General features: G+C 41.1%; 1 protein-coding gene and 1 long non-coding RNA gene across 5 annotated transcripts in view; one reads left to right on the top strand and one right to left on the bottom strand.

Annotated features, from left to right (window-relative positions):
- Nucleotides 1-27,548, top strand: part of LOC310668040 — a 1,372,673-nt gene that overhangs the window by 88,659 nt on the left and 1,256,466 nt on the right. The window lies entirely within an intron of this gene.
- Nucleotides 1,718-25,734, bottom strand: RAD23B (RAD23 homolog B, nucleotide excision repair protein). 4 transcript variants are annotated; one of them, XM_083420186.1, is made up of 10 exons: nt 25,234-25,734; nt 17,530-17,611; nt 15,300-15,379; nt 12,357-12,634; nt 11,237-11,292; nt 9,947-10,074; nt 6,564-6,720; nt 5,458-5,585; nt 5,000-5,170; nt 1,718-3,052 (listed from the first exon to the last, which is right to left on the bottom strand). In XM_083420186.1, the coding sequence occupies exons 1-10, from the start codon at nt 25,558-25,560 to the stop codon at nt 2,939-2,941; spliced, it is 1,521 nt and encodes a 506-aa protein (XP_083276312.1). In that variant the 5' UTR covers nt 25,561-25,734; the 3' UTR covers nt 1,718-2,938. The 4 variants fall into 4 exon arrangements, with proteins under 4 accessions (XP_083276312.1, XP_083276310.1, XP_083276313.1 ...); XM_083420184.1 differs by having other exon boundaries at nt 5,000-5,189; nt 5,459-5,585; nt 25,234-25,649; XM_083420187.1 differs by having other exon boundaries at nt 9,947-10,068; nt 25,234-25,649.

Here is a 27,548-nt window from a genome sequence, read left to right as displayed (position 1 = left end):
CTTTAGCTGCATTCTTGGAACACATATCTAAAGGAAGTTCTTTTAAATTAAACATACTTAGAGTCAGCGTGTTAAGTCTAGACAGAGAAAACTGAAACAAATGTGATGGGGGCGCTGTAGACTCAACTACGCTTCTTGTGTCTCGCTGTTAATCCCTGCTAAAACTGGTTTCTCGGGTGTTTTAGGGGGCCTGTGAACTGGGATCAAAGTCTTCACCTGTTTTGTGTGGCTGCAGGAAGCCAGCACCATCCATACAAAGACATGTTATCTATGGGGCCAGGGACATATCCGGCTCCCCCACCCCCCAAAAAGCACAGACTCATGGGAACCGAGCACACTCAACATTCGTGGAAAACTGGCTGCTTCTTTTTTCCCAAGCGGAAGGGGTTGGAGTTGCTGGAAGAGATCATAGCACTCTAAACAGGAACACGGAAACATTTCTTGCAGGCTCCACACATATCAAAAAAGGGAAGGTTTTTTTAACAAACAGGTATCTGAAAGCATGCAACGCAAGTAACACCTTACAGTGCGAGGAAACTGCCTTTTTTTGCTGTGCACCTGTGACAGAGGAGTGTGTTCTTGCGCAATGATAAGTGAAATAGGCCTTAATTTATTTCTGCTTTACAGGTGGTGGGCAATCCAAATCTTTAAATCAGAGGCTGATTGCCTGCACAATATACCGGTACTCAAATATATCATGGAACTGGCCAGTAGAGGGCTCTCTTAGCTCTATAAAATATACAAAAAAGAGTTTTCTCAAGAGCATGAAGATATCAGATTTTTTTTTTTATTCCCTTAAAAGAAACTGCTACAGAAGTAACATTGTGTTGTTTGATATAACAAGCTTTAAAAATAAAGCCAAATGCATTTTTGCAGAGCTTTCAAAAACAATTTTCTATCCGCAATCTGAAGTGGTACAGTCCAGAGCTTGAGCATGTCTACTGCTTGTAAATTAGGCTGAAGTTATGCAGAATGTGGCAGAAAGCATGCTTTTGAAAAATCCAACTCATGGCGTTCCATGTACTTACTTCACATTGAAATAAGCCCTAATATGTGTACATGACCACCCTAATGTAATGCCTGCCACTCTTTTCTATAGACAGTGGACCCTTGGGTTACGTACTGCTTTGGAGACGGAATTTTCAGGTTGCGAAAGTGGCAAACCCAGAAGTCTATTCTTCCGGGTTTTGCCACTCGTGCATGCACAGAAGCGCTCAATCACGCTGAACGCATGCGCAGAAGCGATGCCTCTAGTTATGGATTTTTCGGCCCCCAAAACAAATTAAATTCATAACAAGAGGGTGCACTGTATCTGATTTTAGAACTGAGGAACCATGCATCCTGATTTGGCCCAGGGACTGTTCCTTATTGACATAATCAGCACAGTGGTACCTTGGGTTAAGTACTTAATTCGTTCCGGAGGTCCGTTCTTAACCTGAAACTGCTCTTAACCTGAAACACCACTTTAGCTAACGGGGCCTCCAGCGGCCGCCGCGACACCAGAGCATGATTTCTGTTCTCACCCTGAAGCAAAGTTCTTAACCCGAGGTACTATTTCTGGGTTAGCGGAGTCTGTAACCTGAAGCGTATGTAACCCGAGGTACCACTGTATTTTCAAGCAGTAATTCGGGGGGGGGGGTGATTATACAGAACCACTTTAGGATAATCAAACATACAGAAAGTATCTCTTTGTCAGTAAGAAAAACACTCAAAATCATACAATTAGATGTTACTTTTAATAGGAAGTAAAGGGGGTGTGTGCATAATCTTTAGGGATCCAATAACTTGATTGTTCATCTATTTTCCCATGTTCTGAACATCTCTTCAAGAGCAAAATATTTTCACAATGCTTTTAAAACAGAAGAGAAGGCAAGTTACTGGAACATTACAGTCCTTTTTAAAGCAATACAATGACGATAGCCTTTAGAGTCCCAGAGATTGAAACTATAAGATTACAAGCATTTAAGACACCTAGTTTTGAAATACTTGCAGCTGTATTCATTGATCAATTTCACTTTGAACAAAATATAGGTAGGATGGAATCTGATTTCTTCATAAATACTTTCACAAGGATGGAGAGTTTACATTTTCTTCATTGGCAATAAAAAAGTGCTCAATTCACAAAAAGGGATACATCAAACCCAAAACATGCAATGGTTGTTCATTTTTTAAAAAACCAAACTTTACTGTAACCCAACATTGAAGTAAGCAGTAATTCAGTTAACTTGTAGTATTTGCCCAAAAGAAAAAAAGGTCTAAGTTTAGCTTTGTGTATAGAGCCTCTCCATTTATTATGAAAGGAAGGGGGCAGGGAAAAGAACATACCTCAAAAATCAGTGATCAATAATCTAAAACAATGAGTGGTTTAATTTGAATTTTTAATCCAGCACTTCATGTGAAATAATGGGCCTCTTGCAGTAATTAGATACATCTGAAGCAGCAAAAAAACCCACCACCTACATTTTTGGCATATTTTAACGTTTATTCAAATATATTTTTTCCTTAAATTTATGAAGCCGTTATCCAGTGTTATCATGAAATACAGACTGTTGATTCTAGGTAGCCTTTGCTATCTCCAAGACCAATGTTAATTAAAAAGAAATAAAGCAGGGCACCACACTAATTTTGGGAGCTAGTACACTAAAAGAGTGAAAACCTGGGGGAGGGGGCATGAACTTACAATTTATAGAAGAAAGGAACTAAGTATCTGCAAAAAAGCTGGTTTTTGGTTGTATAGTATTTTACACTTTGATCTGCTACACCTGCCAATTTAGAGCAGATGTGCTTGTCTTTCCTTGTGTCCTTTCAATATTTTCTCTCCCTCCCCCCAACCTTACACAAAGTATCATGGATATGAGCCCAAGTATCCCAGACAATCCAGTGAACAGTAAGTGTAATGCACTGGTGTGATGTGTGAGATTTTAAAAGTCTCTCCCTTTCAATCTTCGTCAAAGTTCTGTTGTAGAAGGAAGTTGGCTGCCAAGTTTTCATTCTTCTCACATGCAAAATACGCTTGTATCACAAGTCCTTCAGGAAATCCTAGCGCCTTTAACTGTAGGATGGAAAAAGATATTAGAATTCACGTTTCAGGCACAAGCCTCCTTGTTGAGCATAAATTCCAGGTAAATAATTCTGCTGCCATTTGCTGGCACTTTGTCCAAATAATTTGCTCCTACTCTACGTAGCAACTGGTCCCCTTCCCTTTCCCACTCCTCCCACAAAAAGCAGGCAGCTTCAGTTACTACTATCACTATTATTATTAAAACAGGGATGCACAGCAATTGTTGAAATAAATAAAAGAAAAATGTTCACATAGGTAAATTAAGCAATGTAAAACCAGAAAGGTTAATAAGTTCAAACTCCTTATAGCACAGCAATACAGCCCTGGAGGAGGAAAAAACCTATGTGACCTTTCAATCACTAATCAATACTGCCCATAAGAAATGACCGCCTGCAATTTGCACCTCATGACTACAAGTTAATTAGTACCTTCTGTACAAACACCCAATTTGCAATCCACATGGTGCCATGAAGTCAGATGCTTTTACAATCCCCCCACCCAAAGAACAATAACCAACTTGGTTTTGCCAACATGGTCTTTGTACATACATGCTGTACAAATGCTTTTTAGAGGCAGGCTTGACAGACCCACAGTAAAGTTCCTGAGATCTTGCTTTCTGGCCTCTCAATTTTGAGGCACAACTGACAGGGTAAAGGATGGATCAATCAGTAGTGAAGACTCTGGATGGTCTGTCATTGTCTTTTAATATGGAATTACAGGATGTGCAATACATAGCACCCCTCAAATCTTCACTGACAGCATTCAAGAGTAAGAAGAGCAGAATTCAGGTGAGGAAGTTGCAGTTTTCATAGATTTTTTTTTTTATCTCACGACATCAGTACTGGATTCAGGCAAGAGTTTAGGAAAGATGCTATTTTCACCTGGCTGTCTGAGATACGTCAGTGAGGTTACTACCACTACACAATCCAGGGCAGGGAGAAAATAAATGCCTTGAAGAAGTTCAACAAGCGCTCAGGAATAAAATCCAGGATGATGCCATATGGTAAGTTGGCAGCTTCCCTTTTAAGTAGGAGAAATGCAACTGCTGGCCTGTGGCATCAATCTTATCAATCAATGCTAGCCAAACAGACCCAGACCAGCCACAGGCAAACATTATCACTCTCACTGAGAACATCTGCCCAGGCAAGGAAGACTCCTTTTCCACCTTAGGGACTTTGGATCAGGCACAGTTCCAACCAAGGTCACTACTTTCCATAACTGCTGTATCCATAACTCCATTGTCCAGAGTTCTACTTGCAAGATGCTACATCTTCAGGAACAGTCTGCATCCATTCAGGCCGAGGCTGGGTCCCTGTAGCTTCAATGTGAGTCAACTGCATGTTCTGGCCGCTTCATAGCCATGTCAGGTGAGCAGAAGCAACTGGGAATGACTACATGTAAGCTTCAATCTGCAACTCACCTAATCATCTCAAGATCCATCACTGACCCTGGTGAGATGCAGTTACCAATAGAGCTTTCCAAGCTTTCATGTTGGTGGCACACTTTTTAGATATGCACCATTTTGCAATGCAATATTTCAGTTTTACTAGCAAACTGGAGGTTAAACTAACCCCTTTCTAGCCCCAGAAGAGCGCGGAGAGTGTTCGCAACACACCTACACACTGCTGCTGACACACTAATGTGTCACGACACATACTTTGGAAAGCTCTGGACTAGCCCTTAAGAGACATCCACCTGTATACTAAATACCACCAGTGGTCTTCTTTTTCAACCAACAGGAAGACCATGCTGGCTTGATGTACACTACCAAGATCTTCTACCAGAACTAGATAACCACACAATTAGATAAGTGCACAAAATGACGCCACTTTGGCTATATACTCCTGCTTTCAACTTTGGAAATAGAAGGTGTGGTAACAGAGAACGGGAAGCTATTCTCTACTTCAAGAACAGAGAGACAAAAAATGCTGCACTCACTCTTTCTATAGCTTCTTTTTCCTGAGGTGTTACTTGAATGTAATTCATGTGACGGCTTCCAGCTTCAGCTACGCTTCCTCCTCCGCCACCGCTGCCACCGCCCCCTTGACCAGACTCCTGAACAGGTTCATTTAACATCTGAATAAAATGTTCTTGGTGTTGGCTTATTTGCTGTGGTGCATGGGAGGACAAAAGCAAACAATACACTGAAATAAAGCATATTCATTCCTACCAATAGCCTTAAGCACAACCACTTCTGTTGGTACTAATAATGCAATCAAAAATGCCGACAAGTAATAATCAGGAGTGCCTTATGATGATATATTTATACATGCTTTAAATTTTAAAAAGTTCACTGAAGTTAATGTGCGTCATCAACTTCACTGCCTCCCTCTCCCCATGCATATAAATAAACCACCTGAAAACACAGAGACAACCCAAAATGTTTTAAAAGTCACCTGCAATAATTGAGGATTTTCCCGCCCTATTTGCTGTAGCAATGCAGGCAGAAGAGATGGATTCTGCTGAATAATTTGCCTCATCTGCTGGAACTGAGGCTGGTTTCGTAAAAATTCAAGTGGGTGTCCTGAAAAGGAAAAAGGTGTGGGTAGATTTTTTATATATCTACACACGCATATGAAATAAATATTTATTAAATATTTTACCATGGAATATCATGGGAGTTGTTGTTCTCCCTCCCAAAAGCCTTTTTCAACAGGTATGATGCCCTGAATCATATAGGGCTGACATGTCTTCAACTCCCAAGGCTTAGAACTTTCTTACTCAAAGAAAGAGATTAAAATAATTCCTCAGTTTCTGGCTTGACTGCTAATTTTTCTTATGAATACCATGCTTAGTGTCTGGTGTACAAGGGTGTTTTGTTTTTTTTTTAAAAAATTGACTTATAAACAAAAATCAGACCAACCGTCAGGCATCAGGCCCTACAAAATCCAAAGTAGAGCAATGAATTTTATCAAAACTTTTAATACTTTGTCTTGATGTAGAAAAACCACTATAAAGCTCACTCCAGAGCATAAAATATAAATTGTAAGTAACTGATATTTGTTTTAGAGAGGCTGAAAAGTGAGCAAGTGACAAATCAAGTTTTTGCTATCACATACATTATTCATTTTTTACTGCCTACCTGAATCTCCCATAATATAAGCATTTATTTCTATTTATCGCTACCTTTTCGCTAGAAAAATTAGTAAGTCATTTTTATGAGATGGCTAAGTTACTTGAGACTTATTTGCTTTCCACACACACACAATATTCAACGTCTCAGATACATGTTGGTGGTTAGTTGTATTTTACCAGTTATTACCAAGTGAAAAAAGATTTATTAATCAGTCTGCATAGAACTGATTTCCAAGACAGACTGCAACAGAAACTACCAAGGGCAGTTTGTTGCTCCTACAGACATGTACTATGGAAAAAACACAAGTCAGAAAGTTCCAGGTCTTAAGGGAAGCAGTCACAGGGAAGGAATGCGCATACAACCACGTTATCCAAATTGAACCATCCAATGGATTTGTGCAGAACTTTTTGAGTGTGGAAACCTTACCTCCTGTAGAACTAGTAGTAGTTGTGGTTGTGGTAGTTGCTGCTGCAGCTGCTGCAGCAGCTGCTGCTGCTGCTGTTGCTGAAGATGGAGAAGCAACCGTGCTGGCTGCTTGAGGGGGGTCAGCCATTCCTTGACTCTCTCTGTCTCCTGGGATACCCTAAAATGAGCACAGTCATGTTAAAAGAAATCAGAATTAACAAGCCTTCCAAACTGGCATAGTGTGTAAAGCGCTGCTGGGCAATGGCAAAATGTTCCAGTGAAGTCCACAGTCATATTATTTGTTAGTGGCTTAAAACAGGACATATATTTGGCCACTTCTTGGAAATACACAAGTGAATTAATGGAGTCACATTTAGATGACGGTAAACTATCACCAGTATATTCCCAAGTTGTCAGACACTCAATGTTTGTCAAAGATCATCAGCATTCGCTGTAATAGGTGAAATACAAGGCGACATACAAGTCCAAATCAAGTGCTGGATAAAATTCCACTTCTCTTAAACTGTTCCCCCTCTACCTCCAACTTCTTGCACCATTTGAGACAGGCCATATTTTAAAACAACAAGCAGATCTGCATGCAAAGAGCTTCAACTGAAGGTCAGAGGACTTGTTTCCAGAATCTCAGGGCTTTGAAAAATACTACGAATGCTACATCCAATTCGAACTAAAGGGATCTTGGTTTTAATAAAGGAAAACCTGTGGCCAAGATATGAAGAACTGTTCAACTAATACCCTGAACCAAAGGGCGATTTGGGCCTGTTCTTCTCACAAAGCCTCACACTTCATGGCAACAGATTTTTGAAACTGAGGTTAACTAAGGCAGTCTCAGACTGAACATCAATGCTCTCCAATACCAAATCCTAGACTGCTTCAGTCAGCTGGGTGGGCAGTAAGAGGACACCAAGAGGAGCCATGTTCTGACTATGATCAGGTACAAACCCTTGAAACTGTAGCCCAAGTATAAAGGCTTTTCTGATTAATATGAAGTTGTGTAAGTGACAGCCACACACTAATTCTTCCAGTCTATGCTGGTGCTGCACTAAGTACCTGACGGAGCACAGCTGGAAGAGGTCAGACCTGGGCAGCTAATCCACCCAAGTCTTTGTGATGTATGCCAGGTCAGGCAACCTCATCCACAATCAAATTGTCAATTATACAGGTGGGAGGGCAGGTTGGCATAGCTATCTAGGTCCCAAAGACTGCTGGATGGCCCAGCAGAGGCAAGGATTTGCAGCTTTCCTGTTTTATACTAAAAACTTTCTGCCATGCAGAAACAATCAGTGTGAAGCTTGGCTGTTGCAAGGACTGTTTTGGCAACTGAGGCTGTTTTTCACATTTTAAGCCACACCAGCCTTTTCAGAAAAGTGTGCAAACCAAGACCAAAATCACTGAAGTAGGAACACAAAGCTAATCAATGCCACACCAAAGAAGTTCAGGTAAATAACAGCCAGGAGACCTAAGCTAACTGTACAAATGTTTTATTGTGTACAGAAATTAAGATGCAGCAACGATACATAATGCCTATGATACACAAATCTGAAAGTCTGATAGACCCGGATCCCAGCTGAAGTTTTTTACCCCCATAAGAGAACAAAAGGGCTGGAGTTGCTGAACACTCAAACTAGAATGGAAGCAACTAGCAAGCATATCTTCTGCAGTATTATTCATTTACACAATTAGCATTTTCATTCTAAAGAGTTTGTCCCTCCATTTCCCCGCTCCATGAAAGAACTTTGCACTTTATTATAGTTAACTGAAAACTTAGCAAGCCTGTTCTCGAAGAGGCATGACCACAGCTAATCAAGCAGCGACTTAGCTTTCCACCTAAGCAATTCTGCTCAGCTTGACGTGACTAAAAAAAAAGTAATCTATACAAAAATGGGTTATAACATTTTACTATCTAGAACTGACACAAAGGTGATGAAATCTATGAACGTTACTTAACCAGTGGTGAACTTAAGATTGAAACAGCTGAATTGGTAGAAGCAGACAGCTTACAAGTAGTCTCCCATAAATGATTAGGAAACCTTGTCCAACCATTTTATGTACTAAATACTCAGATATTTTCCAATGCCAAGGTCACCAATATATTGCAGGTAGGGAACTTTACAAATGATTTTGCAATAGATGGTTCAGGAGTGGGCAATGGCTTCTGGAGCCAACTTGTACACTTTATAGTAAAAGAAACACACCACGTTTCAGATGTCACCTTTACATATTCTCAGGATAGGGAACCTGCAGCCTTTTGGGGGGTTTTTTGACTCCAAATTCAATTTTTCAACTTTCAAATTCCAAAAATGAGGGGTGTTAAAAAGCTGTAACATGACTTGGGAATTCAAAAGATATTATGGTTAAATTAATATAATTTAGTTTTGCATAAGAAATATTGAATATTTTAAATGTTTTGTATAATTTCCAATAATTTTAAACTTGCCCTATTAATTTTTTTTTTTTGGTAAAAAATGTGTGTAAAATCACATAAAAATCATTAAAAATGATTGCCAAGTACTTGCAGTTATGTTATACATTATTTTTATTTTAATATTTATATATTATGCATATTTTATATTAAACTGTATATTACAATCACACACACATACATATAATTCACTAATATGAACAGCAGCTATATTTGTTTCTTTCACAGGTTGAAGAATTTTCATCTGTGCTATGACAATTGCTTGCACGTCTGTGCTACTACCATCCTAACCAGTGGGGATTGACCTACAATGGCTTCTAAACAGAGAACAAGACTAGGGACATTCGCACATATGAGCAACCTAATTGGAACTGGCAGAGAGTTGTTGCCCTCTGAACTCCCAACTCTGAGATGTTATGAGGTATGGGCTATTGCTAAGAGAACAAAGCACTCAGGATGTAAGAAACTGCCCTGCCCTGCCAATGCCGGTTGCAAAAAGGAAGCTCACATTAACTGTACATGCCCTAAGGAGATGAAGATCCCTGTGAAGGAACTTGCTTTCGTTAAAGGTCAGAGAGAGAAGACTGGTTGTATTGGACCATATCTGGCTTGCCAGATCTGCCTGAACATAAAAGGCACACTTTTTTCACACACTTCTTTCTGGATCCAAACTCATTTCTCATATATTTGCCATTTCCAAAGCATCCTTCTTTCTTGCATATCAAAAAGGCTACACATTTTTTTAAACAGTAAAGAGGAGAGCTGCAATCATTTGGATTATGGCTGAAAATTACATTTGTTTTAACAGCAGAGTGAAAGATAATAGATCAGCTATAATGTTTTATTTTCAGTTTTTATTCACCTCCCAACCTTTGGTTTTTCTTTCTGTTAATTACTGTGTCACACCCAAGTCGGTGGCAGAAGGCATAACAAGAAATTATGAATATCAAGAGAACATGCTCACCATCAGAAGATACTCCACTGCTCTATCAGGATTGTTGAAGCTGGCTCTCAGTGCAGCAATTACTTGCTCTCTCTCATAGCCCATCGACATGATCTCAGTCACCATATTTTCATAGGACTGACCTGTTACTAGGAAGAATAGAGGAGCAAAGATTAAGATGAAAGAAAGATTTAAAGAAGGTGGAGGGAAGGTGTCAAAAATATCCATTCCTTGTTGCAGTCATTAATTAATTATAATAACATCTGGCTTAAGAAAGCCATTTGATGTACAAGGCTAGAAAATGGTTTTTTTACTTTTGAAGTGTCAAGCTTAATGCAAAAGCTATTCAAGTGACCAACTGTAATTGAGCATTATTAGCCAATACTGTTAAGAGAGGGGTGGGGAGAGAGAGGTGGAGGCGGATCCACAGTACAACAGGATTCTATGCAGCAATCTTCAATACATAAAGCAGATATCAATACAAGGCCCTCGTTTTTCCAGAAGTACTTCTTAACAACATAGATAACAAAGTTTTAGAAAAGTAGTAATAATTTATTAAGAATAATGTATTACTTATGCCCTCCACATCTGACTGGGTTGCCCCAACCACTCTGGGTGGCTTTCAGTACCAACAATAAGCTCTCTATCATCAGATCCCCCTCCTGATCCTACCCATTTCCCTACCCTAGCAACCCTCAACACTTTACAATTAGAACTTCCCTAAGGGTAATTGGCTAAGCAAAGTAAGAACTTAATTAATTAATAAATTGATCAATTCGACAATTCCCCATTGAACACATCAAAATGAAATTGGATACATATTATTCTACATTTCTAGAGTTGTCATCCTGGCAGCAGACAACTGGTATTTACCACTTAAGTTTTACAAATGCCTTTGTCCCTATGGTTAAAAAGAAGTCCAATGTAGTTAATACTGGGGACATACTGTCTCCCTCCAACTCCCCCTCAGAAATCTACCCTCTTGTAAAACTACCAACGTTAATAGCTGTAAACCTTGACTGCTGAATTATATGGCTTGCAATTAATTTGGAGCATGTGCTTTTGACACAGATTTAAGAAAGGCAAGATAGTGAAACCAGGAGGTGCAAGTAAAGTTTGTTGTATAATAAGAATGGAGATTGTTCTCTGCAGATAAACTCACTTGCCATATTAAAATATTCACTAACACTGACATTTCAAAGTGTCACATTTTTTGAATTACAACACTAATGTCTGAAGTAGGGTGCAAGCGGTGCTTTTTGCGAGTCTTTCATAGAAGAGGCACTCAAACAACTATCAGAAAATACTTACCAAGTGCACTTGTAGCATCCTCAAAGAGATTGGATCGCAAAGTATCACCTGTAGTACTGTAACAGAACAAAAACCACTCATTTCCTTTAAAAAGGCTCTTGTGGCTTAGAGTTCAAGGGGCTTATGTTATAATTTTGCTTATGAATAATCAAAAATGGTTTGTCTGCAATATATACATCTGTTTTTACCCAAACAAAATGCTGCTAGTAGAAGTTGTCCAAACTTCCTTTCCCACAGTAGTTGCAATCCATGGAGACACAAACTGGATTATGAAAAGTACAGACTAGCACCCACCATTACAGCTATTGGCTTAATTGCTCACAACAGAAATTCAACCAGGGATATGAGGGTAAAGTACAAAATAATGCAAGTGGCACATTCAGTAGCTGTAGTCTACTGACATCTGACCAAGGGTCAAGCTTCAAATGCACACAAATTTTACCAACTCTCAGACTGACTCATTGTTTGCTGAAACTGACTGAACAGATGTTCATGCCCAGTTTCCAAGTAGCTTCCTTTGGTGCATCATTTAATCACTTTTCAGGGGAGGAAATGGAAATGTTTAACAACCTATCAACTTGCACTCTAGTGAAATACTTAAAAAAACTAGAACATGGCTAAATCTACTGTTTTTGGTTCATCCTGTGGAAAAGCTACATTGCCATATTGTAATTATTGCAGAATCACCTTGAACAAGTATACTTGCAAGCTACTGTTGTATAAGTTCTAATAACAAACATAAAAGCTCAAAGTTGACAACCATATTGACAACTTCACACAGTAACTGAACTGGAAACCCAGCCAGATGGGTGGGGTATAAATTATTATTATTATTATTATTATTATTATTATTATTATTATTATTATTATTATACATGGCATATTAACCATTTTCAGAAGTTAGTAAAAAGACTTGTACAAGATAAAAATGCATTGGTGCTCTATACTGAAGCATTGTTTTTTTTTAAAACAGGATTTTTGGAAGGAAGCATGTAGGAGGATTAAAAATTAATATTTCTCTTTTTCAGCAATTTTGATGCCCTCCAAGAAGTCCTAGTGCCAAATTTAGTATAAGTGGTGATAATAAATAAGACTCTGGTTTCTAATAATCTGCTCATACCTGTCTGTAGATGTTGGGCTAGTGGCAGCTGGTGTCTCTACTGGTTTATCTGCTGGTTTCTCTTCTACAGGAGCACTTACAGGCACAGGTTCACAAGCCACTGCAGCTGGTGTCGGGGCAGCTGGTGCAGGTGCTGAAACTGGTGCAGGGGCAGAAGCTGGAACAGGTGTAGGTTTGGGGGCTGCAGCAGCTATCGTAGAAGAACTAACAGTAGTGGTGGTATCATTTGACTGCTGGGTTGTAGTTGGGGATGGAGCTGGAGCAGCAGCTGCTTTGGGCTATAAAACAAAGAAATCTCAATGAATCAAATTCACAAGCCATCCTTTTTCATTTTTAGCATGCACCAGTGATTGGCTGTTTTCATACACCTCTCAGGGCTCATCTTGGAAGTTACATCCACCACACAAGTACTGATTTATATCACTCCATATGCCTGTTGCAGTGTTAGCTTCTCATGAGCATATGTAAGAGTCCAAAATAAATCTGATGGGTTTGCATTAGCATGGCAAAAGCAGCCATTGTACATGAAAGATATTACACACAACAGTAGCCCCTTGGAATTACTAAAACTGCAATGCTGTGGTCAATGCAAAGTGATGAGACGACCTGTGATGTACAATGGTACCTCGGGTTACGAAATTAATTCGTTCTGGAGGTCCGTTCTTAACCTGAAACTGTTCTTAACCTGAGGTACCACTTTAGCTAATGGGGCCTCCTGCTGCCGCCGCGCGATTTCTTTTCTCATCCTGAAGCAAAGTTCTTAACCTGAGGTACTACTTCTGGCTTAGCGGAGTATGTAACCTGAAGCGTCTGTAACCTGAAGTGTCTGTAACCCGAGGTACCACTGTATTTGAATAGAAATATTCATTACAGGTTGTAGCCCATACTAGTCTTGCTCAGATTAGACCAACTGAAATTAATGAGAATGAGTAAATTTAGATCCATTAACTTCAGTGGGTCTACACAGATTAAAACTTAGTCGGCTATAACCCTTTATGGCTAGAAAACCACCGTGCACATTTTGTGTCACTTGGTATTACCGCATGTGTCATGCAATACCCTAAGTGTATTCTTTTCAACATTCTTAAAACAGCTGTGCTGTTATTCTAGAAATATAATTTATACCCAATCACATACATATGGTTATGCTGTTTCTACCAGAACATTAGTTTTCAAACTGTGTTCCAAGAACCGTTGACTTTATTTCAAACTTTTTGGGCATTTCTACAATGTGAAGATCAGTGGTGGCAGGTATTTTTCCATGAAAGACAGCTGGTCCTTCACTACCAAACTTCTACTGAAAGTATATTGAGTATGTTTCAGAGCATCTACAAATAGTGATGGTGTTAGCTAACCAATCTGATCTGAATCTTCCAGCACCATACAGGTTTTACTGGATGTATTTGTGGGGTTTACAAAGCAGGACAAATCAATGCAGAAAGGGTTAACAATCAAACCATCCCTGAATAGATCTATACAGTAAGCTAAATGCCTGCCAGTAAAGAAAACCTTTTTGCAGCAGGGACACAATCAGGTCATTTGAAAAGCAATTCAGCAAAATCCTGTTTAACCATTGTTGAAAACCATCAGTCATCAATATGTTCAAATAGACACAGATAATATGGCCACCAAGGTCTGGTTATGGGTTTAATTCATTGCTATTATTAGTGGCCTTGAGGAGGCCAGAATCTCAGAAAGACAAACTGAAAAAGGAAGACTGTTGCCAATCAAGCAACAAAATGCACACTGCAGCAAGCTGCAGAGTCGTTGCTCTATTTCATCATCATCAAGATTTGTAGGCCACCTTACCATACTTAAAATTATGCTCCAGGCAGCTTACAATGTATGATTTACATAATTACAAAATAACAAAAGTAGTCAAGCAATAAAACAAAACACATCAAAAATAACACAACCAAATTGAGCAATTTCCAGATACACTGTAAGATCTAAAAACAGAGATGCCAAAAGATTAATATCAACAATTGCAACAAAAAAACCTAAACTATACCCTGACCCAGGGGTAGTCAACCTTTTTATACCTACCGCCCACTAATGCATCTTTCTTGATGGCAAACTTTCCTTACCGCCCACCAGTGCTCAATGGAAGGAGGATTCAGCTTGTGCCGTAAATCCCCCTACAGCCCACCTAGAATCCTAGTGGATTCTAGTGGGCGGTAGGGACCAGGTTGACAACCCCCGCCCTAACCCAAGTGTCTGTTCAGCAGCCTCAGCTTTTGTAGCTGGAGTCAGTCAAGGACCCATCCTCCAAAATCAGGTGGAAAAAGGCTAGCAAGGCAGATCATTTTTAACCTGACAATTTTCAACACATCCCACCATAACCTTAATATCAAAATATAGTTTCATCATGCAGTCAATTGTAATACATAGAGAAGGTATCTCAAAGATGGACAGTTTTTAGTTATGTCAGCTGCCCATCTACTATCTGCTCTAATTTAATCTGACAAACAGGGGAGGATCTGATCAGAATTGTCTAGGATACCAGTATTTGAGATAATGAAAAATCACACTTAACAGTAATTTAGATAAAGGTGTATGTTAAACCAAGTGTATTTTTCAACAGATATATAAATAGCCTGGATCCAATAAATTCCAAGAGATGTGAGAGAGAGGAGAATATAAACTCTTGAGTTTATAAGTAAAATTTAGCTACTTCCACATTTTTGAAAAATATATTCACCACTGCTACATGCACTTCACAGCAAACAAATTCTCACAAACCTTTATAGTATACATTTCAACATTCTTGCTTTTTCTGTTATTATAGTGCTGAATGTTCTCTTAATATATTACAAAACTAGAAAACCTCAGGATAAAAGTTACCAACAGCCTGTTTTCTTATATTACAAGTCAATAAAGAACAATTTAAGAGCAACCCCCTGCCACGCATGCCAGAATATTACTGATTACACTGAGACTTACTTTTGTCACCATAACCACCACAAAGTTCTTTTCATCGATTTTGTATTCTTTAAGAGCAGTATCATCATTAAGAATTTTACCTAGAAAATTAAAGTCATTCATGTTAGTTTTTCTTCACATTTAACATGATCCCATAAATGCAATTGCATTGTGTTCACTCTGTGTAGAAATCTAAAGATGGAGGCAAATGGCAATAGTCATTTAGCTAAGGATATACCATATTTTTTCGTCTATAAGACACCCCCTATTTTTGGGGACTCAGATTTAAGAAAATGGGGGGAGATGGCCCAGAGTATAAGATGCCCCCTAATTTTTGACATTATTTTTTAGGGGGAAAACCTAGTCTTATACACGGAAAAATATGGTAGCTAAGGTAGCAGCACATGTAGTCATTTGTCTGCAACCTCCAGACAAATGATTCTATCCAATGTCTCCATGTGTGTCACTTTTTTTGGCTACTATGGGGTGATAAAACATTTAAGTTCTCCATGCTGCAAGTTAAGGAAACACCGTGTAGCTCCTAGTCATCCTTTTTCATGCTATGTTCATTCACGGACTTTCTTAGTTTCTGTATAAGCAGTCATTCAAAAAAATCCACCTTGTATTGAATTTCGCCTGAGTCCCATTGCTTGTTTACAATGTAACCTCCATTTGCTCTAACAATTTAACTAGTCTACAGCAGAACCTTTTCCAGCTTAATGGATTTTGAATATTGAAGAGGGAAAGCAAATTTTTTTACCTAATTAAGTCAGTCTAGTACACTAAGCTAGCCCAAATACACACCAGGCCTTTTTAGCCAGTGACTCACAAAAGGAGGGATTCTTTAAAGGACAGACACTTCTCACTTTCTGGCAGTTGTCTGTACTGTAGCTACAATATTGCTAAATAATAAGTTAACAGCAAACAACTGCTAATGTGATAGGCAGAAACATATCTCTTCATTGTCAAGTAGATACACAGAAATTAGGGCTGTTCCCTACACAGAAGCGAACCCCTCCCTATCTCAGGGCAGGATTCACCTTCGGAGTCCCATCAATGGAAGTCCTGCACAAGGACTTCCACTTGTGCAACAAGGCTTCCCCCCGCTCCTAGAAACTGGCTCAGGGGCACACACAGGAGAACCTCCAGAATAGCGTGCAGGAGTAGGAGAGTGGGGATGCTCTCTGGAGAGTTGAAATGCGTGTACTGATGGCAAAGCTTGCCTTAGTGCAGAACTGAGTTCCTTCCAATCTTTTTCCACCTGAGAAAACACTATTGTTCCATTTTAGTAGCTATGGCAGCAAGGAAAATGTGAGTCAGTTCTAAAAAACTTATTAAATTAATGGGCTTGTTCATGTTTCTTTAATGTGAGATTAAAAACTTCTATAACTCCCACCGCATCTGTTGGTATGTATCTATAATTTGGGATCCTCTCCAATGTAACTAAGTTATTGGGCTTGATATAAGATACATATTGGTGTTAAATATCCATGCAAAGTGAATCTTCTGTAGTAGTTGGTGGCAGAGGTTTATATTGTGCTTTTGTCCATAAATTGTTCCATGCTTATATCCCACTATCAATTAGCGACAGCTTGTTGTAAGGGTAGGTAACTGAGATTATGTACGTTAAGTGCTTTGTTGGAATATGCTATATAAATGCCGTAGATCAGGGGTAAGGAAACTTTTTCAACAGGCGGCCGGTCCACTGTCCCTCAGACCTTGTGGGGGGGAGCGGACTATATTTTTTTTGGGGGGGGGGGTGAACAAATTCCTATGCCCCACAAATAACCCAGAGATACATTTTAAATAAAAGGACACATTCTACTCATGTAAAAACATGCTGATTCCTGGACCGTCCGCGGGCCGGATTTAGAAGGTGATAGTTTGCCTACCCATGCTGTAGATTATTGTAATTTAGCTGAAGCATCAGATGCAAAATAAGTTAAGTCCAAAAGGAAGCTGAAAATTCTTTCTTCTGGGAAAACAATGGTCAAGGAGAATTATTCTATCAATTCCATACATTACCCAAGAGATTAACTCTTGGTTTCTTTGGGTGTGATCAAGCCCAAAATTAAGCATTTATTAAGCCCCACTGGTTGTAAGGAGAGAGTTAAGTATGTGCCTAAATCACTCCCCAATAAGATTGAAAAGCTTCTCATGTCAGCTGGATGGAGCTCTTTGTGACCTGCCAACTTTTTCTGTTCCTCTTACAGTAACATCTAGAAATAATTTCTATGTGCAAAAACATTACCTGCATATATTAATTTTTGGCCTGCTACTGGAAAAGCATCTTTCCCCTTTTCTGATTCAATCTTCTCTTTCAACGCTTTCACCTACAACAAACAGTTTAGTTAGAAAGTTTAGTTAGAACTCTTATGAACAGTGTTTTCAAATATATGCATATATATATATACACACATACATTAGGACACCTGTGATGGCAACATTATTTGTCTGTGATACAAAGTTTTGTTTCCTCTACTGCATATGGGGAACTTGTGGCTTTCTATATGCTGAGGAAACACAACTCCCAGTCAGCATGGCCAATGGCCAGGGATGACTAGAAACATTTTAGAGAGCCACAGGTGTCCATTCCTGCTCTGCTGGAAGCATTTTCTGTGTTAGTAATTCTTCAACAATTAGATAATTCTGTCAATTGAAAAGATTACATGTAATCCAAACATTAAATACACACCTATGCTCAGCACCTCAGTTTAAACTTTCAAAATGTTCAGCCCATAGGACACAGATTAAGTTAATCACATTTGTACCCCCACCCTTCTGCTCAGGGTCTCACTTTACCCTAAAAATTCTGCAAGACAAATTAAGCTACTCAGCGAAGCTGAATAGGAATTTGTTTCCCACATGCAAACCTAAAACTCTAGTCTAGCGGTAGGGAACCTTTTTGGCTCCACAAACCAGAATCAGGAGCCAAATCTGACAGGTGGGCAGGTCCATCAGATGTTTTTGGCCTACAACTCCCATAATCTCTAGCTCACAGGACCAGTGGTCAGGGATGATGGGAGTTGTAGCCCAAAAACATCTGGGGACCCAAGGTTGAGAAAGGCTGAGTTAGAGGGATGAAGCATGTGCTAAAAGAGTTTGCCCAGATATACTTTGCTATCAACATCCACCCCTTTTCATAGATTCATTTTATGAATCTATGTCACAGTCCATAAGAGTGTGATGTGGCATGCTCTCTCAGTTTCAGTGTTGTTATCTTCCTTTTGCCAAGTGTCAGATCCTTAATGCTATTTTAGTGATCAAGGATGAAATGCTAAGAATTCAAGATGGCAATTATGTTTCAAGAACCACAAAACTCTGTGCATTAGTTTGGAGCTCCTGACTGTGTACTGGTCACTAATAAAAGTGAATATATATACCCTGCCTCTTCACAAAGAATGCCTGAAGTGGTCAGTAACATTTGCAAGAGATCAACCCCGACAACTCAATTAAGAAGTTAACACAATAAAATCAGACAACAGGAGATAACGTATAAAAAATGCCAGTACACTTTTCGTGTGCATTTAAGCTTTTTGGTACAATTTTGTGTCTGAATTTACATCACATGAAGGTCCAAAGATTCCACACTATTAACTTAAAGAACTGAGCTTATGCAAGTCTATTTAATGCAGTATGTTGTCCTTCGGTCTCAGGAATGCATAGGCAGCAATAGTGCCAGAAGTACTCATCAGTATTAAGAGGAACTAGACAGCACTGTCTTTCTATAAGGAAGAGACTGCCTTTAATTTAAGTCCAGATCTTTATTAATAAGTCTGATGCAATTTCCCTTCCCATGACAAAAGCATATTCATTCAGTAGCATGTAGAACACGCTGACAATAGCAAAAATGCCATGACCAGGAAGAGTTTTAATTTGACTGTCAATCTGCCAAGGGAGTAGGGATATGAGAAGAGAAGATCTTTCAGGAATGCCATTGATGACTTTACACCTTTATACTTCATGGCAGCATGCCTGAGAATCTTGTATTGCCAGGCAATAGGAATTTTACCCCTTTCCTTCTGCCATCCAATTTACTTGCTGATCTCATATTTTAGATGGGTGGGGGTCCAGATTAGTGCATGCAGTAGGCTTAGTACCAAGGATGGATGAGTCCATCTCCAGTCCTAGTAACTTTCACAGATGCTCACCCACAGTTCTGTTCCAACATATTTCCACATTAATCTGCAATTCTTGTAATCCACATAAATATTAGTATACAAATTTAATGGTTTAAACAAGTATTTTAAAACATTCTCTCAAAACTTAACAGAGAACTGCTTCAGGGCATTCAGAAATACTTAAAACTAAATTTCAATCCATGCATTAATCCAAGAGGCATGGATCAAATCAGAATTCACAAAGTCATCAAAGTAAAAGAAGGTACAATGTACCAGAGACCGACAAGCAATTAACACTATGGGATGAAAAATCTGAAAGTTCAACTTTACATTGAGCCAATTCAAATATATTTTCAATTCTGCACAAGTTAAGAACTTTACTGCATAATCACTCATGGTTTTGCCAGAAAGAAAATTATGAACAACTACCAAGCATATAATTTTAGCTATCTTTGTTCCAGCATCATCCCTACCTTTGTTCAAAACCATGGTCACCTAACTACAATGCTGCATGTTTGTAACATCTGTAATTTGGGTGCTAAATACTTAGAAGCTGCCTCTGGAAAGAACATGTCCTTGAAAGAACTGTAGAAGCACAAATGAAGAAAACAAAGACTTGTAAATGAACACTGCTGAAAGTGATCTGAATAGCATCTGAATCGCCATGCATAAGTCTATTCCCTGAAAAAGTAAAATTGTTCCATAGTTTTGAGATAAAAATAACAGTCAGGAAAAGATTTTGCAGATCCATTCATTCTACAAAGATTTTCATTTACTAAGGCTGCAATCTTATGTTTACTAAGGAGCAGTGGTAGATTGTTTTATTTGATGTTCACCTGGGGGGGAGATGACTAGACAGTGCATTGTGGCGACCAAAACCTAGGTTCAAATGTAGGTGCCATTTGGCTATTAGCTTATATATCTGAGTTTCTAATATAGGTTGGTAACAAATAGAAAAGCCTAGATACAGTACAAAATACAACTGAACAGAGCACCAACATTAGATTCCTTAATTTCATGAGTTGTCCAGTTTCAAGGAAATGTATTTGCTGGCTAAAAGGACTGCAAGCTATGATGGGCAGGACATTGGCCAGTGAGCAGTGTTGCCTGTTTCCCTTTACTAACTCCTTGTGGTCAGTAACATACCCCTTCTCTTGACATTTTGAAGTAGGTACTTCTCAACACTATTTTAGCACCTGTTTGCTGTGCTGCAGTGAAGGGGTAAATACATCTCTGAATAGGAGCAAGCGATGACATAATCTGCTCGAGTAGCAAGGTGGATCCTCCCCACAGTGAATGAGGTGATTTACAGAGGGACATGGATGGTACCGTGGTCTAAACCACTGAGCCTCTGGGCTTGACGATCAGAAGGTTTGGCAATTCAAATCCACGTGATAGGGTGAGCTCCCATAGCTCTGTCCCAGCTTCTGCTAACCTAGCAGTTCGAAAGCACACCAGTGAAAGATAAATAAGTACCGCTGTGGCACAAAGGTAAATGGCATTTCCGTGTACTCTGGTTTCTGTCAGTGTTCTGTTGCACCAGAAGCGGTTTAGTCATGACCCAGGAAACTGTGGACAAACACCAGCTCCCTCGGCCTGAAAGCGAGATGAGCGCTGCATCCCACAGCTACGTTTGATGGGACTTACCCATCCAGGGGTCCTTTACCTTTTTACTTTTAGTGTGGCTTTCAAGTCTGAGACAGATAAATTAGAGAATGAGGAAAATAATCAAGCAGAGGGCTCAACACTTCTTATTTACATGGGGTTCCTACTTCATGCTAGAAGTTTAAATAGTTAACATTGATTTGCACATCAAATTAGAAGATAAAGCTTGGTTTCAATGTGTTGAACATCTTTTGTTATAATGTGTTTACTATTTGCATTTATTATATAAAACTCTATTTGATGGTTGTGAAGCAAGCATCAGAACCCCAGGAAATAGTGCCTGCTCTATCACCCTTTAAAACAAAAGAGCTCTTGAGAGTGCTCCTTGCCGTGAGCATTTTTATGAAATTATCTGAATCTGCTCAACACAGACTACCAGGCAATTGGCTATCACCAGCCTTGGCTTAAATATACAAAGTTACTAAGAAAAACTGTATCCACCTTGTGTTTTCCTTAGCTGAACACAGAACCACTGAACAACTCCAAAAAAGCCATAAAGTAGGCAATAAATTACAGTGGTGCCCCGCAAGACGAAAAACCCGCTAGACCAAAGGGTTTTCCGTTTTGGAGGTGCTTCGCAGGACGAATTTCTCTATGGGCTTGCTTCGCAAGACGAAAATGTCTTGCGATTCCTGGGGGTTTTTTCCGCTCCCCACCCCCTTTTTCTAAGGCACTAAGCTGCTAATAGCCTTTTAGCAGCTAATCCGCTAATCCCTTAAACCTTTAATAGCCGCTAATAGCTGCTAAACCGCTAATGCGCTAATCCGCTAATGGTCTTGCTTCGCAAGACGAAAAAACCGCTAGACGAAGAGACTCACGGAACGGATTCTTTTCGTCTTGTGAGGCACCACTGTACTGGCGTATCTTTCATATGTACTGAAATCTACAGCTCATCAAAATGGCATTTTCCAAAAATATACTTCTAAATACGGAATGCAAAAGAGATCATAGAGGTGAAGCCTGCAGCAATCTGCAGACCAGCAGAAAATATTCAAACAATCAACCTTTAAATGTCAATGGTTGCAGTACTGCAGTGTGGTGAAACGTTTTTAGCCCTAGCACCATGTTGCTCAGTTGAACTGCTCCCCACCCCCCACCTGCCCAAACCAGGGGTTTGTATACTATTTCTGTGATTTTTAGTCCACATCTTCAATGTACATTTGGCATTCCCAAGGCTTCAAATAAAGTTTAAGCAATGCTAGAAGTGGTGAGTACCAACAATTCAAGACACTGTTTACCCAAACAGTATTTACTTGCTTAGTCCCATGAGTACTTAACATACAACCATGTCATCCTTACAACAATTCTGTAATGTAGTTCAGCATTATCCTCATATTACAGAAGAATGAGACCTAGTGCACGGATGGGGAACCTGTGATCCTCCAGATTTTGCAAGAATCCTAACTCCCATCAGCACTTTTTCTTGGTGACTGAAATCGGTCCACACAATACATACACATAATTTATGCTCTGCATAAACTTCAATTTGAAAAAGTACAATAGAAACATTAACTGTTCAAAGTACTCTCCATTGATCCTAGTAATCCTAACAACTTCATACAATAGCACTACAGTATATGAGCCCCAAAGTAGACAAACAAAATATTTGAGGTTGAGATAGTAGCTTGCCTAAAGACAACCAGGGAGTTCATGATGACTGAAGATCAAAAATACATCATTCCCCATACTCCAAAGCAATGTTTATACATTTTCTACCTTCCAAGCACAAGGATTAAAACAGTTCTGAGATCTTACTGATTCATCCGTTTGGCTTGCAAAGCCAAGAACAGAACTGCTACATCCAAAATCAACATTGTCTATGGAAAAAGCTTTCATAGCTACAGGTATGCCAGATTTGTCCCAACTTCCCACCAGTGCCGCCACCACCTTCCTTGGTAATAAATCTGCAAATGTAAGGCTATAGGGTGGCTTCAGGAAGGTGTAATAGTAACTATTATACAAGCACCCAGTTGGTTGGGGAAGCATTTTAGCAAATATGAAGCAGTATCAATGGAGCTGCACATAAACCTGACAGGAAAAACTGGACAGAACCATCCTTCATGACAGACAGCCATATTCTATATTACTTCAGAAAGGAGCATCTAATCATAATTTTTTTAATCTGGCATGAAGAAACATTTAATCTGGCATGAAGAAACATTTTAAAGCAGACCTACCAGTTGTTCTACAGTTTAGGTTATTTTATAAGCTTACTTAACATATCTATAGATACATGGTTGTAGAGGTATACCAAGAAAGGTTTCAAGGTTTTGACACAAAATACACTACTAAAGCTGAAAACTGCACTCTCAGAGGAACACCCAGTTTTGTTAGTCTGCATGTGGAAGAGACTTCCACCAGTGTCCATGAGACTTCCCTTTCCTATGGTTCTCTCTTTCCTATGCAGCCCCACCACCAACAAAATCTTCGCCAGAGGACTGAAAGACCCTCTGGAGCAAAGATGGTTGTTGTTTTGTTTGTGGGGATGGGAAAGGAAGGAGAGGTCTGGTACAGTCCAAGGAAAATACATCAAAACAATGTCTTCAAATTTATTTGTTTCCTGCACATTTTGCAATTTTAAGGAATGACTTGTAATATCTACCTTCTTGCCTAGATTCTCTATAATTTATGGTATGCAAGGAAAACATTAAGCTTTTAAAGAGTCAAGTTTCTAATGTAATTCTATACAACTTCCTTTCTTACAAGTTTTCAGAAAGTGTGCTTTCTGTGACAAGAACTCTGGAAAGAGGAGTGGAAAGACACAGAGCACAGCTCAGTGCAGAATATTAAGGGTGTTGTATCTACCCTTCACATACTGTGAAGGGAAGAACATTTTTTAAAAAATTGTGTGACAATATAGGTTCACTTTCATTGACCACTTGTAACTCAAATGTCACAAAGTGTAATATGTCTATATACCTTTTCCGATTTTCTCCAAAAGGTTCAGCATTCAGCTCACCAAGACTGCAGAAAGTGCCACTATTAACCAACAACAGAACAACATTCCTGCTTCCTAATCACCTTTCTGAAGAGACAAATCAATACAGCTCACACCAGGGAGAGGAAAAACACACATCCCAACACTTACATCACACTGCCTCAAAAAGTATTTTAATATGTGAGTGCAAAGATTGCTCCTCTGCTACCTACTTATAATGTAATGAGGGTTTGGCTTGGAATAACCATTTGGAGCAGTCTATGGAGGAGCCTGCATCGCCCTATTTTCTCCAGCACTAGGCACACCAGTTTAGCAACCGGGCATAAACTTTAAGAGACACAGATATATATATATATATATAAGAAACAACTCCCTTGCAGTCTACACTTCGATGCGTAGCGCGTCCTTTTCTGATTCAACCCAAAACAGGAAAAGCACGGATCGCTGTACAAGCGGGAAAAATTTAACCTTCAGGAAGAACACCCCCCCCCCAAAAAAAAAACACGCCTTAGCATACCCTCTCGCTGCCCACTTCTCACGGACACGGGCCTTTTTTTCCGCTGCATACCCAGAGGGCGGGAGCGCGCGCGCGCGGGCAGCCAGGCAAGCCAGCAGGCACCCAACTCGCACACGCCCCTTCCTCATGCGAAGCGAAATAATGCACAGTCATGGCAAAGCCCCGCTCGAGGACGCCGCCAGAGCCACCCACCAGCCCCCGCTCTGCCCCTCCAACCACCATTCTCTACAGAGTCCCTTGCACGGCAGATATACAAGCTGGACGGGCATCGAGTATAGATTGCAACGGGAGACATCTCCTCCCCAGGCCTGGAGGGGGGTCGGTGGAGGGGGGCGGGAAGGCACATCCCCTTCCCCGCCTTGCAACGGAGCCTGCGTCAAAGGCCTCGCCGGGGAAGGGAACCTGCAGCCTGGGCTCGGCTCAGTCCCGCCGGAGGGGCGCCGAGGCCTTCCGACCACCAGCCCGCGCAATGGATTCTTCCCTCCCTCCCCCCCAATAAAACACCCCGGTTTCCCGGCCTGCCTCCCTCTAACTTTCCCCTACCGCAACTTCTGAGGAAAACCGCCCCGAAGGAGGCCTCGAAACGGGGCTCTCGCTCGCCGCCACCCCACGACTCCTGTCAGCCGAACCTTCCCCTCAGACCCCGCCGCGCCGCCCAATCCCAGGCCTGGGCCTAGCCCACAAGCTCGGCTCTCCCGCTCCCTCAGGCCGCACCGTCTCCTCAGGGTCGATGTCTATCTTGAAGGTTTGCTGCTGCAGCGTCTTCAGGGTGATCTGCATGGCGGCAGCTGAGCTGTAGGCCGCGGCGAAGCCGACCCCCGCAGGCTCCCTCAGGGAAGGTGGTGGTGGTGGTGGTGCTACTGGTGGCGGCGGCGGGAGCTCCCCCTGGGTCCTCCAGTCACCGCTCCGGCCTCGGCTGGCTCGGGCTATGGTGGGTGAAAGTCGGGGGAGGGGGGGGAAGGGAGGGAGGAGTTGTGGGCGGAGCTTAGGAGGAAAAGGAAACGTTCCCCTCCGTCGCTCTCTCGCGCTCAGGCGGGCCATTGCGCACGCGCGGCCCAAGGAGGCGTTGACAGGGATCCTCGCGCTCGGCTCGCAGCCCAGCTGCTGCGGCCGCCGACGCCGCCATGATGACAGCGATGACGAAAGGCACCTTCCGCCACGGAACCCCCTCCCCCTCCCTCGATGAGAGGAAAGGAAGGCGCGAGGGAGCGCGCATGTGTAAAGGGGGGGGAGGCGTACGTGCGTGTTTGTTTGTTTCCGCCCTTCTCTTTTTTGAAAGGGTGGATGGGCTGCGCATGCGTACGCGCGAGTGGCGAAGGCCGGGCGGAAGCGAAGAAGAGGGAGGAACAGTTGCGAGGCGGGGATCGAGGGCCGAAGGCGGGAAGAGGCGGGATAAATGGACACGGGGGGAGGGGAAGCGAGTCTTTTTTTTGGGGGGAGGGGGTGTTACTTAGTGGTTTCGTTGGGGATTGAGGGTTTTTCCCCCCGTATCTTTATTGTAGATCTTGTGGTGGTTTGTGTGGAAACGGTTCGTTTTGGTCGTGTATTATTTAAGTTACTTTATTTATCGGCATTATTATTCATTAAATTTGTAAATAACCCCTTCATCCCAAGATCCCAGGGCGGTTCACAGAACAAAAATACAAATGGTTCATGACTACTTTTGTTTTGTTGTAAGCTGCCTTGAGCATGGTTTGACCTGTGGAAAGGTGGTAGAGAAATAAAATTATGTATCTCCTTCATTGTCTCCCAAGACTGACTTGTGCCAACAACAATAATGTATGTATGTATATAATGTATGTATGTATGCATGTATGTAAATAGCCTTGGGCAAGAGAAATAAATGATAAGAATTGTTTACAATTTTAAAACTCACACACACCACACACTCATCTCTCTCTCTCTCTCTCTCTATATATATATATGAGGGACGGGGGTGGCGCTGTGAGTTAAACCACTGAGGCTTGGGCTTGCCGATCAGAAGGTCGGCGTTTCAAATCGCCGCGACGGGGTGAGCTCCCGTTGCTCGGTCTCTGCTCCTGCCAACCTAGCAGTTCGAAAGCGCGTCAAAGTGCAAGTAGATAAATAGGTACCGTTCCGGCGAGAAGGTAAATGGCGTTTCCGTGCGCTGCTCTGGTTCTCCAGAAGCGGCTTAGTCATGCTGGCCACATGACCTGGAAGCTGTACACCAGCTCCCTCGGCCAGTAAAGCGAGATGAGCGCCACAACCCCAGAGTCAGCCTAATGGTCAGGGGTCCCTTTACCTTTACTCACATACACACACACACACTTTCTCTCTACCTGTGTGTGTGTGTGTTTTGGGGGGAGTCCAATAGTGGGTCCAATGGAGTCAAGAAGGTGGTTTCTGCACATGCTATAGAGGGAAATGAGGGGCAGATGAGGCTTGTCCCTCTGGGAAGGGAGCCTGTCCAGGAGAAGGAAAACACTGATCCCTGCCTTGGGGTTATAGTTGTACCTTGGTTGTCAAACGCCTTGGTACTTGTATGTTTTGGCTCCCAAACAGATCAAAACCCAGAAGTGAGTTTTCCAGTTTTCGAATGTTGTTGGGGTTTTTTTTTGGAAGCCGAATGTCCGATGTGGCTTCTGCTTTTGTTTCCAGCTTGCGTGCGCAATCGGGAGCCTATGGAAAGCCATGCCTTGGTTTCTGAACGTTTTGGAAGTCGAATGGACTTCCAGAATGCATTCTGTTCGAAAACCAAGGTACGGCTGTACCATGAGAAAGGCTTCAGGATTAAACCAAGAGGAAAAATCCATACCCATGACCTCTCAGGACATCTTTGAGAGAAGAAACGGCTAAGGAGTAAACCCTACACAAATCCCTTAGTGAGGTCCCTAAGACTTTCAGATGACATCTTGTATGCCTCCTTCCGGCAACTTCTGCAACCCTTGTATTGCTCTGCTTTCTTTTGGATCACATCAGTGAGGCTGAGAGGGGGGTCTTGTTGTCTGACAGCCTGGGCTTGTGCCCCAGGAAAGTCTAGTTGATGCTGCTAATGCGATGGTTTGACT

The sequence above is a fragment of the Podarcis tiliguerta genome, assembly GCF_965153285.1.
Source record: "Podarcis tiliguerta genome assembly, chromosome: 17".
Lineage (NCBI taxonomy): Eukaryota > Metazoa > Chordata > Lepidosauria > Squamata > Lacertidae > Podarcis > Podarcis tiliguerta.
Note: the sequence above shows the minus strand (reverse complement) of the source record. Positions and strands in the feature narration are given on the sequence as shown.

Coding starts and splice junctions, on each gene's coding strand:
- RAD23B (XM_083420184.1), bottom strand. CDS start 25,560: ATGGCCCGCCTGAGCGCGAGAGAGCGACGGAGGGGAACGTTTCCTTTT. Junction 17,612..25,233: donor ACATCGACCCTGAGGAGACG/GTGCGGCCTGAG, acceptor TGTTTGTTGTAG/GTGAAAGCGTTGAAAGAGAA. Junction 15,380..17,529: donor CCAAAAATTAATATATGCAG/GTAATGTTTTTG, acceptor TTAATTTTCTAG/GTAAAATTCTTAATGATGAT.